The sequence below is a fragment of the Pristiophorus japonicus genome, chromosome 2 (genome assembly GCF_044704955.1).
Source record: "Pristiophorus japonicus isolate sPriJap1 chromosome 2, sPriJap1.hap1, whole genome shotgun sequence".
NCBI classification, from domain to species: Eukaryota; Metazoa; Chordata; class Chondrichthyes; family Pristiophoridae; genus Pristiophorus; species Pristiophorus japonicus.
Window position 1 is genome coordinate 309979977 of NC_091978.1, and position 19150 is coordinate 309999126.

At 41.4% G+C, this 19150-nt stretch overlaps 1 protein-coding gene across 3 annotated transcripts in view; it reads right to left on the reverse strand.

Moving 5' to 3' along the window:
- The window catches only part of pdgfc (platelet derived growth factor c), a 392811-nt gene extending 374656 nt beyond the window's left edge, over nucleotides 1–18155 (reverse strand). For 2 of the 3 annotated variants that reach the window (XM_070871706.1, XM_070871696.1), the window contains exon 1: nucleotides 17527–18155. In XM_070871706.1, the coding sequence (XP_070727807.1) occupies nucleotides 17527–17635 (109 nt within the window). In that variant the 5' untranslated portion in view covers nucleotides 17636–18155. The remainder of the gene's footprint in view (nucleotides 1–17526) is intronic. The other variant, XM_070871726.1, reaches the window with a different exon arrangement.
- Nucleotides 18156–19150: the final 995 nt, after the last annotated feature.

Genomic DNA, 19150 nt, shown 5'->3' on the forward strand with positions numbered 1-19150 from the left:
AACCAATGATTGTTTCAATCTCACTTCATGTGGTACTACTCAACATTCCTTATCTATGGAGTGCACTCCATGTACAACAATGTATCTTCCATGTAGAAGCACACGCAAATAATAATTTTCATTTCCTGAACAAATCGTTATTCAAACTAATGCATGCATAAACTTTGAGAGAAGCCCCAATATCAGCATTCCGTATCACAACAAATTAAGTATCATGTAATACAGGTTGAACCTTCCTTATCTGACACCCTCAGGACCTGGCCTGTGCCGAATAAGGGATTTTTCCGGATGAGGGGAGGTCAGCGGCCCGGGGGGGGGGCACGGTTGGCGGCCTGAGATCGGGATGGGGGGGGACGCGGCTCTAGCGGGCCAAGTGTCACCAGAGCCGCAGCGGGTTCGGTGCGGCCCCAGCGGGCCGAGTGTTGATGCAGCCCCAGTGGGCCAAGTGTCGGCGCGTGGCCCCAAAGTTGGGGTGGAGGTTGGTCGCGTTCTGCGCATGCGCCCCTGGCTGCCGAAATCATGCCGGACGAGGGGTAGTGTCAGATAAGGGAGTCCCGGATAAAGGAGGTCCAACCTGTATTACCCTTTGTACTGTGACAATAGCTGCAAGTGGACTTGTGTCTGTAACTGTACAGGTACAGTTGTTCACTAAAGTGCTGGAAAAATCCCAGCAGCATAATGTCATACTCTGAATGACTTCATTACAAAACATCCCACATTATTGTATATGATGGCAATATGGTAAATGCATCCCAATATCAGAAATGTTTTCAGCAACGCCTCTTGTGTTTGTAAATTACTGATGACACAGAGATAAATGTTTACAAATTAACTGCTATAAATCAGATGTGAAAGCCACACTTGTGATTTTAAGCCTGTATGCAGTAAACAATCATACAGTGCATCATTCGCAATGCCTCCCCACTCTGTGTTTGCACGGTATAAAAACTGTGCAGTGAGGCAGTATGGTGGCGCAGTATATTGAGATTGCCACATGGAAGGTCAGATGGAAGTTCACACCTGACACTCCCCACACGGTGAATTCCTGATCTCAATTTCGATTTCAAAATTTGCGGATTACACTAAAATTGGGATGTGTAGTTAATACAAAGAAAGAATGCGGCAAAATACAGGGAGACATTAATAAGTTTACAGAATGTTCCCTTAAGTTTTTAATTGGGATTTTAAAGGGCTACGTTGTCCATTCAAAATACCGTGCATGCACAGTTTTTTATAATTTAAAAGCCGAGGAGGCGATGAGCCGGCTGCGCGGGAGTTGCAGAGTGCTGTGCGACTGCTCAACAGCACAGCTTAAAGGGAACATTGACGGGTGTGTAATTGGGAAATTAATTTCAATATAGATATTGAAGTGTGAGGTGGTGCATTTTGGCAGAAAGAAAAAGGAGGCCACATACTATTTGGATAATAAGAGTCTGAATGTGGTAGAGAAGCAAAGGGACCTAGGGATACAGATCCACAAATAGAGATGTGGGTTAATAAGGCTATAAAAAAAGCAAACCAAACACTGGGGTTCATTTCTAGTTGCATAGAATTGAAAAGCAGAGAGGTTATATTAAACTTGTATATAACCGTGGTTTGACCTCACTTGAGTACTGTGCACAGTTCTGGTCTCCATATGATAAAAAGAATATAGAGGTATTGGAGAAGGTCCAGAAAAGATTCACAAGGTTGATAGCAGAACTGAGAGGATATACTTACGAAGTGATTATCTGCATGAACATTTTTGTGTCCTTCTGTGCGTGTGAGCGGTTGGACCCACCCCTTTTTGCGCATGTGCACCCCATCCACTTCTGCATATGCACGCTGGCACAGAGGTCCGGCTGCGCATATGCAGTACCCCACAGTTGGAGTTGCAGTGCAACATGGACCATGCTTTCCTCAGCTCCGTGGATCAAGACCCGTTGGAAGTTTGGATCGAAAGGGGAGAGGGGATTATCAGAGAGAAAGAGAGAGAGACTGGGGAGAGAGAGGGGGGGATTGGAGAGAGAAAGGGGGGATCGGAGAGAGAGGTGGAATTGGAGAGAGCGAGAGGGAGGCCAGGAACTTGGACTGCGGGTGGGGGGGGGGGGGAGGTCAGGAACTTGGACGGGGAGAGGGGGAGGATGTCAGGAACTTGGGCGGGGTGAGATCAGGAACTTGGGCGTGATTAGAATGTCAGGCACTTGGGGAAGAAGGCCAGAAACTTGGGCTGGGGATGAACTTGGGCTGGAATAGAATGTCAGGCACTTGGGCTGGGGGAGGAGGTCAAGAACTTGGGAGGTGGATGGAAGGGGGTGTTGGGGCAGAAACTTCTTTGGGGGATGGGAAAAGGTCTTAACTCTTGAGAGTGAGCCCTGTCGGTTGCAAATGAGTTCTGTTCTGTCTAGAGTCGGCAGTCAGAATGACTCGAATTACAATTTTCAAAGAGGAACTGCTGAATATGTCCTATCCTCAAAGGGGACCAATCAGCAATCAGGACTTGTCATCAAGGGGGCCCAATCAAAGCTTTAGGTATTGCAAATTAATATGTCATTATACTTATCAGGAAAGGCTGAACAGGCTGGGACACTTTTCTCAAGAAAAGAAAGGGCAGAGAGGTGACCTGATAGAGGTCTTTATGATAATCAAAGAGTTTGATAGGGTAACCATAGAGAAAATGTTTCCACTTGAGGGGAAATCCAAAATAGAGGTGATAAATATAAGATAGCCACTGATAAATCCAATGTTGAAAACAGGAAAAATGTATTTTACCCAAAGACTAGTAAGAATGTGGAACTCGTTACCACAAGGAGCAGTTGAGTCAAATAGCATAGATGCATTTAAGAAGAAACTAGAAAAGCACATGAGGTAGAAAGGGATATAAGAATATGCTCATAGGGTTAGATGAAGTAGGGTGTTAGGAGTCTCGTGTGGAGCATAAACACCGGTATAGACCAGTTGGGCTGAATGGCCTGTTTCAATGTTATACACTTAATGCAACCACAGGCCAAATGATTCCACTACAGGGAAGAGTAAATCATAAAGCCCAAGCTGGCTGCTCTTGTGCACCTATAAATTCAAGTTCTTTATTTTATTCTCTCTAGGTAGGTGGCTAGAGAGAAATTGGTGTGGGACACAAACCTAAGTTTTCAAATTGTTGGTTCAGCCAGAGAAAGTATGGAACAACAACAACAACTTACATTCATATTGTGCCTTTAACATAGTAAAACGTCCAAGGCGCTTCACAGGAGTGTTATCGAACAAAATTTGACACCGAGGCACATGAGATAAAGAGGCAGGTTTTAAGAAGCATCTTAAAGGAGGGAAGAGAGGCAGAGAGGCGGAGAGGTTTAGGGAGGGAATTCCAGAGCTTAGGCCAAGGCAGCTGAAGACACAGCTGCCAATAGTGGAGTCCCTTGTTGGCGTGGAAGCAAGTCATTCTCGATACGAGGGACCGCCTATGATGATGAATTAAAATTGGTGATACTCAAGAGGCCAGAGATATATTGGAGGGTTGTAGAGCTCGAGGAGATTACAGATAGGGAGGGGCGAGGCTATGGAGGGATTTGAAAACAAGGATGAGAATTTTTAAATTGAGGCATTACTTAACCAAGAACTAATGTAGGTCAGCGAACACAGAGGTAATGGGTGAACGAGACTTGATGTGAGTTAGGATATGGGCAGCAGAGTTTTGGATGAGCTTAAGTTTAGTTCGGTTAGAAGCTGGGAGTGAGTTGTAATAGTCAAGTGCCAAAACTGCAATGCCAAAAGCCTCCTGTAATTTCAAGGGGGAGAAAATGAAAATGAAAAACTCCTATCATACAAGATCCAATTCTGAGTCTTGTAGATTGTGGGAATAATCACAGTCACTGTGGAAAATATGATTATGTTTAGTTAATGAAAGTAAGAAGAATTAAAATTGTTTTTGTTTTAAATCATAATTGACAGGAAGCGTATCAGATACTGGGATGGAAGGTGGATGAACGCAGGATGATGTGGCTGGTATTGTGAGTGCATCTTAAATGAACAGATTGGACTGGGGCTACTGTACGAGGAAGTCCTGTCAAGCCTCACTAAAAATATTGAAAGGGTCACTCTGGCATAACTAAAGAAACAAAACAAAAGGAAGGCAACTTTTACCGTCAGTAGTTCCTTTTCAGTATTGCTTACCCATGTTTCCATACAATTAACAATGCAATGCTGCTGAAACTTGTGCTCTGCAGAGATATGTGCTTAAAACACAAAGTGACATGTAGTTACATGAACTACAACATTTTCTTCTGTCCACGTGGATTACAAGCTGTACTGTACGTTTAATACTGAGGATTACTAACAGTAAGCAAGGCAGAATTGGGTGTGATGCCAAAAGTTGCGAGTTTGGTCTTCCAGAACATGTATTATAATCATATCCCTGAGCTTGTTCTTAATATTGTTTATCTTACTCCGTTTTAAATACTGTCAGCATAGTAAGTAAAACAAACTAACAATTCCATTAGGACCGCGCTGCTGTTTGTGTTAATGGTGAGCTGTGTGAAAGTCTTGGCTAAAGAAACCCTTGTTCCTTCCATTTCACTAAATTCTGACAGAATGTCATGCAATACTTTTCTTGTGTCTTTACTGGCCCAATACTGTGAACTGTCGGCATCTTGAACACAAGCAAATCCTAACAGCTGTTAAATGGAACAATTACAAGAGTACAAATTATATCAATGGAATGTGCTAGAAAACAGGCACTGCATTGTAAATCTATTTTATATTTATTGGTAAGAACCTGTGCACACCTTTGACTGTTTTACACTAATTAATCTGCTTGCACCCTGTGCAGATAAAGTTCATTTTCACATTGAACTGCCTGGTTTTTTTTCTCTCTTTCAAGAAACATCTGATTTAAATCCTATGCTTTAAGAAAGAGATAAGTGTCAGGTCTAACAATGAAAGAACTGTCTCAAGTGCCCTAAAGCAAGACCATGGAATGATTGTGTTGCTGCTGGAAAGAATTCTGCTTTTCCTTTAAAAATGGTGCTAATTTGATCCTAATCCTCAATCTGTGTTTCCAACAGAAGTGCTTTAAAAGTCTCTTAACAACTCAACCCCTTTCTTCTACCTAACCTGCTTCATGCTTAAAATTTCAACTTTTTGTGAGGAATGCTTCAACTGCCCAAAAAAGCCATTAATATTAAGCTCCAGTTATTTTGTTTTCTGAAAACCCATCAGCCACGGTCCTATAGTGGGTGGGCTGCTGTAGTGACAGCATTTTGTATGTCATGTTTGATTAATGCTTTGAAACTGCTGAAACGGTTCATTGGCTTCTCATGCCCGCTTTGAGAAAGAACAAAGGCACTGTTTCGGGTACAGTGTTTAAAACTGCGCCCTTGGCTGCTTCAGTGCAGGCCGATAGTACAGTATCAAGCAGCCTGTACAGTAACTCTCCATCCTTTAGAAAATGTTCTTCCACGGACTCTGTAAAGAAATCCCTTCAAGTCTGCTTTCATGGTGCCTGCCAGATTGATTTCAACAGGTGTACAGCACAATGGCATGTCTAAATACTTTGCTATTTAGGTAAATACTTTCACAGCCATTACTTTCCTTATCAAAGACTTTGTCTGTTTTTTGGTAGAGAAAACCAGAGTTTTTCAGACTTCTGGGAAAAAATATTTCAAAGTTGCAAAGCTCCACACAGTCACTGTACCCGAAACAGTGTCTTTGTTCTTTCTCAAAGCGGGCATTAGAGGCCACATGATTTATGTCATTCCTTGTAAACATATCATAGAATCTTACAGTACAGAAGGATACTATTTGGCCCATTGTATCAATGCATGGACATTTCTCCATTCTATGTTGTATCCTTTTAGTTTCTCCACATATATCCATTGTCTGATATGATATTTTGCAAATGACTTTAATTCAAAGAGCTAGATTTGAACCATTGTTCTAAAATCTTAAACAGACAAACTAAGGATGTTGCCCAGTGCTACTATATAATTTGCATTCTGTACTTCCACTCCTTATCCACTGGCAACACACTTCAGCAAATTAATTATTATCCTCCAACAACACATGCCTAAAGCATTTGAAAATAGCGTGTCACACAAAGAATTTAAGTCACTTTGATGTTACTGTCCAATAACACCTCTACAATTAGATAATGTTTGATATGAACCAAGACAGAACATTGGGAGTGCATTTTTTCTCCTTCTGTGTCGGTTGTTGCGGATTTAACATGATTTTGCAACAGTAAAATGCTTTTGGACAAAAACATTTTATTGTCTTCATCAGAGTGCAAATTAAAGACTAAATCAGGTTGCTTGCAGTTGAGTGGGGTTTACATACTGTGGTGAAAATTTTCTTTGGCTGCTGTAGAGACGTCCTGTTCCACCCAACCCTATGGTGCATCTCTGCTCATGTTATAACTACAGTGCTTTGTGAATTATGTATTTTTTGTAGACTTGTCAGCAATAAAACATGAATGTCAGGCATGCACGCCTGAAGTCTGAGTCCAGTACTACTGAACCTAACTGTTTCTGAGACACAGGAAGCAACATTCTTCAATGGCCTCAACTTCTATCTGCTCTATCTCCAATAATCTGACCACTACAAAACAGGGAGAAATCTGATTATTGGTAGTTAGTACTGCCAATCCACTCAATTGTCCTCTTTCCTGAGCCCCTATGACAGCGCTCTCGCCTACCATTGGCACTTTTGAACAGGAACATTGGAGGCATGACAGTGGGCCACATGAACTAATACTGGCTCGAAAATAATAGCCTCACAGTGACAGTAAGCAAGAACTGCATTTATATGGCATCATTCAGAACTTCAGGACATACCAAGCTGTTCACAGCCAATAATTACTTTTTCCGTGTCGTCACTGCTATTTTGTAGGCAAACGTGGCAGCCAACTTGCACGCAGCAAGGTTTCAGAAACAACAATGAGCTAAATGATCACACATTCTGTTTTGGTGGTGCTGATTTGAGGAGGAATGTTGGCCAGAATACCAGAACTTCCTTCTCTTCAAACACTGCCATTGGATGTATTATGTCCACCTGAATAGGTAGACAGGACCTCAATTTAACATTTCATTGAAACAAGGGCACCCCCAACAATGTAGCACTGTAGTGTTAGCTGAGATTATGTGCCCCTGAAATGAGACTTGAACCCATGACTTTCTAACTAAGAGGCAAAAGTACTACCAATTGAGCCAAGTTAACACTCACATACTGTTTAATGCTACCACAAATGGTAAATGTTTCCAATCAGATCATTTAGGTCTTTGAAAATGCTGACGGTTATATTTTCAGTTGCACTCTTTTCCCTCCAAAATTTCTATTTAACAATGTGGGCTTAACTTTCTTCTAATGAGATCTTTATGTGGAGTGACTGCCAGTGGTACTGTGATGTTTGACACAGTGGTAGCTGTAAAACAGTCACCCATTTTCAGTATTCCAGTACAGGCAGCAGTGAAGTGCTATATAAAAAGGGAACGGGAGCCAGCCAAGTGATTTATTTTTTTCCCTCCTTTGGTTCTTGTTTTGGTAGCATAACACAGCCAGTCCAAATTTCAATAGTAAGTCAAGTTTCTGATAGATCTCACCTTTCATGCTGGAACACTCAAGGATAAATAAAAACAAAGTAAAATCAAATTAGTCCTCCAGACATCTGCATGACATCCCCAGCCATTTGGAATGAGTTCATCCTCCTATGTTTGCCAACCACAAGTGGATTAAAAAATCTCTTCATTTACACAATGAGGTGTTCAGAAGCAGGAAGCAGGAGTGTTGAAATGAGACTGAAAATTGTTGATATATTCCTTATTATATTTTAAAAAGTGTCAAAGAACAGTATTGAATGAAAAGGACAAAGGAAAATATTTTCCCCAATTAATTTCAGAATGTATCTTCTTCCCTCTAACTAATTCTTTGTATATGGGAAGAAATGTTTGGGCCCAGCATTATGTCCCAAACACACCCAACATTATACATCAGATGAAAGTGGAGATTCTTACTCAGCTAAGTGGCTGATTTAAAAAAAAATGGAGATTAGCATCTTTCTCCTGTATACATACAGAAGAGATTTATCCACCTGGCACCGACTATACTTTGTACTTTGCCTTTATTCCAACATTGATTGAAAATACATATAAATTAACAGTTATTCTGCAGCACTAAAATGTGCTTTGTGTGCAAACAAAATACAGCTCTTGGAATCTGAATACACACTCAAAGTTGAATTGTCTGTAGATTGCTAGGACGGTCATTAAATAGTCATTATAGAGAGTACTCTAATGGCCTTGAAGTCAAGCTTCACCACATAAAAAAGTTCAAATTACAGAGACCTACAAAAGATCAGTTTTTTAACTAATTGACTTACATTATTGTGTTGGCAATTATGACATCCCAGATGTGACAAGCATAGCAAGCTCAAATAAAAAGACTTAATGACATCATTAAATTACCAAAAGGGACTGACATGAGTGGAATTTTCCTTTCATTCGTAATACATGAGAGGATTATGACATCATTAGCTTAGCAGTCACAAGGGCTCTCTGTAAGTGGCCCCAGACCAGCTTGTTTTAATTTAGATCTTCACAAAGCACATGACATCCTTTTTCCTAACTTTAACACTATTTAAATGGTACACTGAGGGATGGGAGGGTATATCATGCCCCCATCTGCTTTCCTTATTATACAATAGGCACATTCACTCTGCGCCTAAAATCCCAGCATCATTATTACTGAAATCTTCAGCTGTGCATTGGATTCAGAACAGGTTTCAGCTGTGTCTCAGATTCACAACCTCTAAGCAATGAGGTTGACATTTTTGGGGCTACCCATCAACTAAGGTTGTACAACTACCCTGGAAGCAGAATTTCATAAATGAAATATCAACCAACCAGACTCCCACCCATCTCTGTGACCATTACCTGAAGTCACGGCTTTGCTAATAACGTTACAGCAGAAATGGGGTGGGATTCTTAAACCTAAAATGGTTCCTTTTATGTTGTGCATTCATAAACATTTGTATCTGGTTACCTTTAATTACTTTCCAGGATGCATTTGGCACATTGATGAAAGTTTTAGTTGCAAATATGATCAAGAACAGAGTCCAAGACTGCCAGCAATCGATGTATACCACATGTGAGCCCCACAAGGGCTCCCTCCAAATGGAAGTTAAAAGATTTTTTAAAGCACAATACCTTGTATGTCTTTATGCAGTCCCATTGAATAGTCGGACACAGATTCATGTCCATAATTTCCTTACTGTAAGTGCTTGATTTTAATCAATTATTTTGGGGAGATATTGAGTGATTCTAATTCTGCCCTCTTGAGCAGCCCTGATTATAGTCGCTCCACCATTGGTGGCCATGCCTTCTGTTGCCTATGCCCTAAGCTCTGGAATTTCCTGCCTAAACCTCTCTGCCTCTCTACTTTTCTTTCCTCCTTCAAGACACTTCTTAAAATCTACCTCTTTGACCGAACTTTTTTTGTCACCTGCCCTAATTTCTCCACATAAGAACATAAGAACATAAGAAATAGGAACAGGAGTAGGCCATACGGCCCCTCGAGCCTGCTCCGCCATTCAATAAGATCATGGCTGATCTGATCATGGACTCAGCTCCACTTCCCCGCCCACTCCCCATAACCCCTTATTGCTCAAGAAAATATGTGGCTCGATGTCAAATTTTTTAGTCTCATAATACTCTTGTGAAGTGCCTTGGGACGTTTCACTTTATTAAAGGCGCTATATAAATACAAGTTATTGTTGAAGGAATGTTACTTCTCTAGAGGAATTAAATTTTGCAGGTGGGGTCAGCTGATTCCACACAATAACGCTGGAAGAGACTTGAGGTTAGACTTTGGCAAGTTAGAAATATAATTTGAAATACTGGGTTTTATAACAGAATTCAAGTTATGTGGCACATTACATTGGAACTCCAACATGCCACATATTCAGTAGAGCTATGACTTCCCACAGGAGGTATATTCCTGAATTTCAGTCATGCTATCATGAAGAGTCATAGCGTGGAACCCAGGAATTTTCCCATGGAGAAAGGAGAGAAAATTATTGGTAAAAACCTGGGACTATTCACACACGCACCTTCAGCAGCTATTGGAGAGCAGATGCCCGCAAACACGTCTGTCCTCTCAAGTGCAGAAAATATTTAGCCTTAAAACACAGTACAAAACATCATATTTTAGATGTGTAAAGAAAAGATATTTTGGAATGTACAGTATCCTTTGAATATACATACAAAAAATATTTTGTATCATTTAGTGCAGATATACTGCTGCAGTCTTCAATTGTTTGAATGGACCTGAACTTTTGTTGCGTCTTTCCCCACAATGGGATGTATTGTGACATCTAGGTTCACTATCCCTTCCTTTAAACTTAGTGATAATGCCGCAGTATTTCCCTGCTTAGATCTGCACAGTGCATTTTGAGTACGGTTACCCGAGCATGCAGTTAGTAAGAGAAACTGATAAAAATGCTGTCCTTCTGATGTATTCTGGTTTCAGGCTATGCCAACAAAATAGTCTACATTACAAAAGTAATTTGTGAGCTATGAAGTGCTTTGGGATACCTTGAATATGTGAATGGCACTATACAAATCCAAGTCATTTCTACTTTTAAAGCAATATATTTGTGGCTTATTTATGCAACCACAGGCAAAAACAGGTGACTTAAGGTCACACAAAACCAAACTAGTACTCAAATGCATCCAAAAGACCATGAGAGCAAACACATTGAGGTGATGTTAGTTCCATTCTTTTAAAAGAGGAAATATCTAAAGTGTTAACATGCTGCAGGTCCTTCACAACAAGGAAAGTGTTGACAGATGTATCATCATAAGATAGGCTCCCCTGCTTAGAGGTAAAGGGTTACAAATTCCATCAACTGTTTAGACAATAATATTGTTAATAGCATCTCAGTATGAGCCATAGACATTGAAAACATTAGATTTTGCAGGAAGATAGATGCTGTCTTATTATAGCGCAGACTCAGTGAAATGTCCAGTACTGCTAAAAGATCTTACGGAGGATATGGTGTATGCGACTACTTCAGAGGCTAACCTCTCTATGTGAATGTCTGACATCACTGTGAATAAAGTGGTTTTCCCTTTGCATGTGTATTTATTTAGTCACTTTATTCCCAACAAAATAAATGATAGCAGCTGAAAATAACTAGTTAGCACAGGCAGAAAAGCATTCTATACAAATTGCCTGCCGCATGGGTTGTGTTGTAATCTAAAAAAAACCTTCTTGGATTCAAATTGAAGATTACCTAATTTTACACCAGGTAATTGAGGTCATATTGCAGTTAACCAAGACACTCTGTGATATACCTCTGCAATGTGGAAACTCTTCTCTGGTTGAAGGATGAATGAGTTAAAGTTTACCTTTGCAGCAGCTCTGAAGAATTGTGAATGAAATGAACTGTGCCAAGCTCAGTGTACCTCACAAATCATTTTAAACTACCATTTGTACCATCAAGAAGTGTGGTTTTGAAACTCAAGCAGCCATTCTATTCCTGATTACTATAATGGCAATGTATTTTTATATAGCCCTTTTTTTGTAGAAAACAAAAAAAGGTGCTTTACAGGAGGTAAAAACTAATGATAAAAATAGAAACATAGAAATTTACAGCACAGAAGGAGGCCATTTTGGCCCATCGCGTCTACGCTGGCTGACAAAGAGCCACATGGTCCTCGGTCAGCAGCCCTGAAGGTTACATATAAACCTATGAACAATGAATAATTGTGAAAAGGTAAAGAGCATCAGCCCAACCAGTCCGCCCGAGGCAACTGCGACATTCCTTGCACCACAACATTCTACACTCCACCCCAACCGGAGAAGCAAGAACAGATAAAAACCCAAGCCAATTGGGGGAAAAAATCTGGGAAAGTTCCTCTCCGACCCATCCAGGCAATCAAAACTAGTCCAGGAGATCATCCTAGCCGTATTCGATTCCCTGCAGTACTTACCATCGTATCTGCACCAGCCAACAGGAGGTTATCCAGTCTAATCCCACTTACCAGCTTTAGGTCCGTAACCTTGCAGGTTACGGCACTTCAAGTGCCCATCCAAGCACCTTTTAAAAGGAATAAAGGAACAGACATAAGGCATGGTGCAAGAGTTACCAAGAGTAAAAGCTTGGTCAAAAAGATGGGTTTTGGGAAGACTTTTAAAGGTGTAAAGAGAAGTGGGGAGTCAGAGAACTTTAGGGAGGGAATTCAGAGAATCAGAGTGAGGCTTCTAAAGGCTCTATCACCATTGGGAGGGGGGGGGAGAATAAAGGAAGGTGGAATACATAGTAGACCATCAGAGGACTGAAAGGTATGGAACAAGATGAGATGTATTGCTAGAGGAGATTTCAGAGATAGGGTGGGCGAGACAGATCATGAAAGTCAAAGACAAAAATTTTGAATAAATTTGGGGACAGTGAGCCAATGTCGGCTAGCAAGGATGGGAGTAATGGGTGAATGCTATTTAACGTGGGCCAGGATATGACCAGCTGCAATTTAAACAAGTTGGAGTTAATGGAGGATGCAGGATATGAAGCCAGTGAGGAGGATATTGAAGATATTGATTCTAGAGATGACAAGTATGGATAAGGGTTTCAACAGAGCTGATAATAGTCGAGGCGGCTAATGTTGCGGAGGTGGAAGTATGATGTCTTGGTGATAAATAAATATGAGATTTGAAGCTCGGCTCTGAATCGATGAGAATGCTAAGGTACTGTACTATCTGGCTCAACTTAAGTAAGTGGCCTAAGAACACCTTGGGGTCAGTGGCAAAGGAACAGAGTTCATGTCATGGTCGCAAATTATGATGCTGGTCTATCTGATGTTCAGTTGGATGAAATTTTGACTTCTCCATGCCTCGCTGTTAGACTCAGTCTGAAAACACAGATGTGGCCATAGAGTTGAAGTAATTGGTGGAAGTGTAGAGTTACATGTTATCAGCATAACTATGAAAATTGAACCTCTGCCTGTAGATAATGTCACTATGAGGCAGTATGCAGCTGCATAAAACATGGACGTATAGTGAACAGTGAGGAGGATAGTGATAGACTTCAAGAGGACAGACAGGCTGGTGGAATGGGCAGACACGTGGCAAATGGAATTTAACGCAGAAAAGTGCAAACTGATACATTTTGGTAAGGAGAGGCAATATAAACTAAAGGGTACAATCTTAAAGGGGGTGCATGAACAGAGAGACCTGGGGGTACATGTGCAGAAATCATTGAAGGTTGCAGGGCAGGATGAGAAAGCAGTTAAAAAAGCATAAAGGATCCTGGGCTTTATAAATAGAGGCATAGAGTACAAAAGTAAGGAAGTAATGATGAAACTTTATAAAATACTGCTTCGGCCTGAACTGGAGTATTGTGTCCAATTCTGGGCATCTTTAGGAAGGCTGGGAAGGCCTTAGAGAGGGTGCAGAAAAGATTTACAAGAATGATTCCAGAGCTGAGGGACATGTTACATGGTTACATGAAGAAGCTGAGGTTATTCGCCTTGGAGCAGAGATGGTTAGCGAGGCGATTTGATAGAGATGTTCAAAATCATGAGGGGTCGAGACAAGAGAGAGAGAAACTTCCCATTTGCGGATGGATTGGGAATGAGAGGACACAGGCGACATGAGGGAAAACATTTTTGCGTAGCAAATGGTTAGGATCTGGAATGCACTGCCTGAAGGTGTGGTGGAGGTAGATTCAATCGTGGTTTTCAAAAGGCAATTGGATAACTACCTGAAGGAATACATTTTGCGGGTCTATGGAGAAAGGGCGGGGGAGTGGGACTAGCTGAAGTGCTCTTGCAGAGAGCTGGCATGGGCTCGATGGGCCAAATGGCCTCCTTCTGTGCTGTAACTATTCTATGATTCTATGTAGCTGAGGACGAGGAGGCGGCCAAGGATAGAAGGTCTCCCAAGGTGATGGTGTAGGGCAAGAAGAGAAGCCATTGCTGGAGATGTACTGGCTGTGTTCTGACAGTTAGGAACAGAGCCACACGAGACCAGACCCAGAAAGTGCAGTCCCATGGAACTGGACAATGAAGGAAAGAGGATGAAGGATGGCATGGTCAGCCATATTAAATGCCACAACATGGTCAAGGAGAACAAGGAGGAATGATGCATGGTGTTCACATTCAGAGGATGCCATTTCTGACTTTGATTATGACTGTTTTGATGCTGTGAGCAGAGTAGAAGCCAAACTGAAAGTTTTCAAATAAAGGAGTTTTGTGAGAGATGGGTGCAGATTTGTGAGACAATGATACATTAGAGAATCTTAGAGAGAAAGAGAGGTTAGGAATGGGCACCTGAACTTATTGTATTTTCAAAAAGACATTTAGAGGTAGATCTCCAAACAGCGTATGTTATGCCTGTCCTGGTCAGGTTCCCTGTGGCAAGGACAAAACTGACCAATATGATTACTTAAGCTCTCTTCATACCACATTGATCAATGAAATGGCATCTGTAGAAATGTCTGCTGATCCTGCCAGAGCAAGGCGGTCTGATTTTAAAAAGGTGACAAAAACAAAAGAAAATGGAGAACTAAATGAAAGTTTCCAGTACATTGGTAATGCACGAACAGTGCGAGTTAGGACACAGGTAGCAGAGTTTTGAAGAGCTCAAGTTTATGGAGGGTGGAAGATGGGAGGCCAACCAAGAGAGCATTGAAATAGTCGAGTCTGGAGGTAACAGAAACATGGATGATAGTTTCAGCCGCAGATGAGCTGAGGCAGTGGTGATATTAGAGGTGGTGGAGGGGGAAGTTGGCGGTCTTCGTGCCAACACCCTGTGCTCGCTGACCTTCATGGGCTCCCAATCTACCAATGCCTCGAACTTAAGGTTTTCTTCTTTGCTTTCAAATCGCCTTGCCCATTTCTATCTCTGTAACCTCCTCCAGCCCATAACCTTTTGAGAACTCTGCATTGCTCTAACTCTGGCTGCTAATATATCCCGATTTCCTTCACTCCATTGGTGGCCGTGCCTTCAGCTGTCTAAGAATTCCCTTCCTAAACAGCTCCATCTTTCTACCTCTCTCTCCTCCTTTAAGCTGCTTGTTAAAACGAACCTTTTTGACCAAGTTTTCGGTCACTTGACTTAATATTTTAGTGTGTGTCTCTGTGTCCAATTTTGTCTGATAAAGCTCCCGTGAAGCGCTTTGGGATGCTTTTACTATGTTTAATGCACTATATAAATGCAAGTTGTTGTTTAGTAGATTGTAGCCAATTAGGTCCATCAAATATACAATTGAAAAAAAAAACATAAAATACTGGAAATACAAGTCATTCTGTGTTTGTAAAGAGAAAAAATTGGTTAACATTTTGTGTATAACTCTTCATTTATTTGGTATAATCCTTTATCTATCAAAGAGTTATACCAAAACTGTTAAACTGCTCTCTTTTCTCTTTACAGATGCTGACTGACCTGCTGTGTAGTTTCAGCATTTTCTCTTTGTGTTTCAGCTTTCCAACATTTGTAGTTTTTGTTTTATATTTTAAATATATGATTGGCTGTGCTTCAATACGCTTTAATCCCAAAACTTATATTCCAAAAATACATCCATCAGCTTGGTCATATGACTTAGCTGACGTCTAAATCTAATAACTTCTTAACGTTTGAAGCAGTTGCTGCAGTATGTGACTACTCTAACAATTTACACAGTCTGATTCACATTACTGTGATCCAGCACTGATCCCGGGTACAGCAAACAATAGTCCCTTGAACTGAACCTATGTTTGGGCCATCGCTGTGCATTGACCAGCGCCGTACCCCTGGACCACACCCAATACTGGAATAATTCAGCGCTGCCACCACACAGTGAAAAATCCCTTTCTTTAGCACGGTCAACACTTAGAACACAAGTAACCAGTGTTCATCGCATTTGAAGAAAAAAAGCAAGCTTTCACGGTATTCTCAAACAAATGCTGTATTTCTAAAGCATGAAATCCTTTTGAAGTAATCCTGTGATCTCAGCTGCAAATTGTTATACAAAATGTAGGAGATTTTGTGATGTCCATAAATCTGGTTAAACGGGGGCATATTTATGTACTTATTAAACTAATCTCGAATTTTATTTTGATCCTAACCTGTGCTGGATTATTCCAACAAATTTTTACTGTGGGGGAGGGGTGTTTTTTTTAAACACAGGAATGTCATGCTTACTTCCCTTTTTATTAGCCAGTCTAGGCTGTAATCTAAAACTGTCAAGTCCCAAAGCTCTATAATTAGGTAGTAATGAATGGGAAGAGTGAGTTTATCATAGCTTTTAACGTGCCAATCTTTGTTTCGCCAGGAGGGCGGAGCACAGCAAGGGCGCACCTTTGGATTCTCCATTGCGATTTAAAAAACACACAACGGTAGATTCAGGGGCTGATGTCAAAATGAACATTTATAGTATCAAATAAAAATAGAAATGCTGGAAATACTCAGCGGGTCAGGCAGTATCTGTGGAGAGAGAAACAGAGTTAACGTTTCAGGTCGATGGCCGAACTCTGTTTCTCTCTCCACAGATGCTGCCTGACCTGCTGAGTATTTCCAGCATTTGCTGTGTTTATTTCAGATTCCAGTATCCGCTGTATTAGTGTTTATAGTGATGTTTATCACAGTCCTCATCCAATTAGAGCCGCGCTTTATGGACGCTGGTGTCTTAATATGTTTTTATGAAATGAAACTATTTGGTAGTTAATTTCGAAATATCGCAGTGACGCTTTTGACTCCGCGAATAAACGCAAGTTACCTTAAACTTAATCGCAGATCGAGTGAAAATAAAGTGCGCAATTAACCTCGGCAATTCAGAAGTGAATGTTACAAGGCATAGGCACGGTGGGCCGAATTCCCCGCTTGTGTGCTGCAAGAAGCTAATCAAACAGTGTGCTTCTAAAGTGCTTGTGTGAGTGTCGGACTCTCAAGATGCGATAGTAGTGGCTTTGTAAGGACTGGTGGCTGTGTGCAGCTCGTTTGCTTACTTACTCTTTTGATCGCTTTCACTGGCTCTTCCAAGTTGTTCTGGCTGTGAGGCCAGCTTTGTTAGTGCTGCTCTTTGATCACCGCCCTGGCTGCCTGCAGGTGCCAGATGTCATCGCATTTACAAGCAGCGTGGCTCAGTTAAAAAACAACACACCAGCCCTACTTCAGAAGCACTCGATCGAAAACTTAAACATTTTCATAAGATAGAACTGTTTTTTTTAAGTATGAGAGTTACACAGAAGGAACCGTCCCGCTCAGTCGCATGTATAATATCAATACCCTGCACGGTTTTTTAAGAGAACGAGTACCTTAAGGAGGAGTTTGCACTCTGGCAGCGGGGAAATCCACATTTCCTACACAAAAAACTTAAACAACCAAAGTCCCTATGGGGCCAGGATTCCCTGAGTTCTTAAGTACTATCGCTGCGTGTGCTGGAGCTGCACTGAAATCCATACCTGTAAGCGATCATCTACTCGCCACACTGGCAAGCGAGTGGAGCAAAAAGAAAACATGCCAGGAACGGCAAACTCAACTTTTTCACATCAAAGAGCCACGGGAGAAAGAAAGAAGGCTTACCGTTCTGTTCCTTGTTACTTGAAGGCTGGAACTTGTTGATTTGGGCTTCCGATCCATGATGGCGGAAGTTGAGAGCCGATATTAGCAGTAATACTAATGACAGGGACATTTGGGGGGGAATGTGTGCGCGCTATCGGGGCAGAGCGGACAAGACAGACACCGAGCTTCTTCACACACACTCGCTTCCAGCCGCCGCTTCTACCATGAAGGATGGCGAGTGCAGGGACCCTGATGTGCCAGCATTTCCACCAGATAATCACATAGTGGCTTCCACATTCCGATCCAAAGCACTCCCTTCTCTCTCTCCAACGTGCCCCGATCCAACGATCGCACTTATCTACTCAATGGCTAATGTAAGGCGAAAAAAAAAATGACAGACGGTTCTGCCAGACCCAAGGTTTTTTTTTAAAGGCGCAGCCAAGTACTTACGCACACCTGTCAACTTTTATAAACTTCTGGATATAAAAAAAGATCTAAATAAAGTCGACGATCTTTGCTTTTTCCTTCTTGCTTTCGTCTAACATCAGCTGGCAGTGCAAAACTTTTCTGTCCGAATAAACTTTTAGTAAAAATTACTTTAAAAGGTAGTTTACCAGCGAACAGCTGGATTCCATTATTCCAGGGTACTTTCAAGTGGCTTTTTTTAATAAAAAAAACAAAAAGGGCTGATTTCAGTTTTTTTTTCTTTCGCTCCCTCTCTTGACGTCAGCTAAAGACAAAAAAAATCCTTTAATGTGCTGCCTGCTGCCGTGTGAAAGTAAAGGTTACGGCTTAGCACATTTCATGTCCCCCCCATCGCCTGCTCTGTTCAGACACGCTGGCTGTGCTCTGACTCTTGGGTGAACAGAGACTGCCAACTGGTGACACGACAGGTGGTATAACATTGCTGGCTGCAAACCTCTCCAGGGGCAAAAACTTCAGACACCAGACTTCACATAGCAGCCTTAATCCCCGCGTACGGTTTACAGGTCAACCCTCGGATTGTTTACTAACCATTTTAGGATATTTGGGAAACCCTATAGCTATATAAAAAAAAGACGTGCCAAGTAAATGCTTCAACTACTTTTTACAGTCTCGCCTGCACTCAGTGAATTTGATAGACGAGGATAACATTAAATACCACGGGTCGGCAAACTGCACGTAATTCCAATCTGTTTGAAGTCCGAGTGGTTTACTCCCAATTCACACCCGGTGCTCAGCATAAATTGAACTGTACACAGTACTTACACCTTTCGTCAGGCCCATAAATAAAGATGTGGCTATTTTCGATGGATTATATCGAGATTCGGATTATCACAGATGTGTGAAAGGGCCTGGTTTTCACTGGGCGTCAAGGACACTCGTTTTTAATCCAAACCATGCAATTTAGAAAATAAAAGTGTGATAAAAATGATACACTATTATCCAGAACAGCGTGTATTTTAGAAGCTCACATGGATTGATAATAATCAAGGCGGCAAAGTGAAGATAACATAAAAACAGAAAATGCTGGAAATACTCAGCAGGTCAGGCAGCATCTGTGGAGAGAGAAACAGAGTTAACGTTTCAGGCCGATGACCTTTCGTCAGAAAATAACTAAAGCTTGATGATTAATTTGCTGAACGGTATTCACCAATTCCTTTTT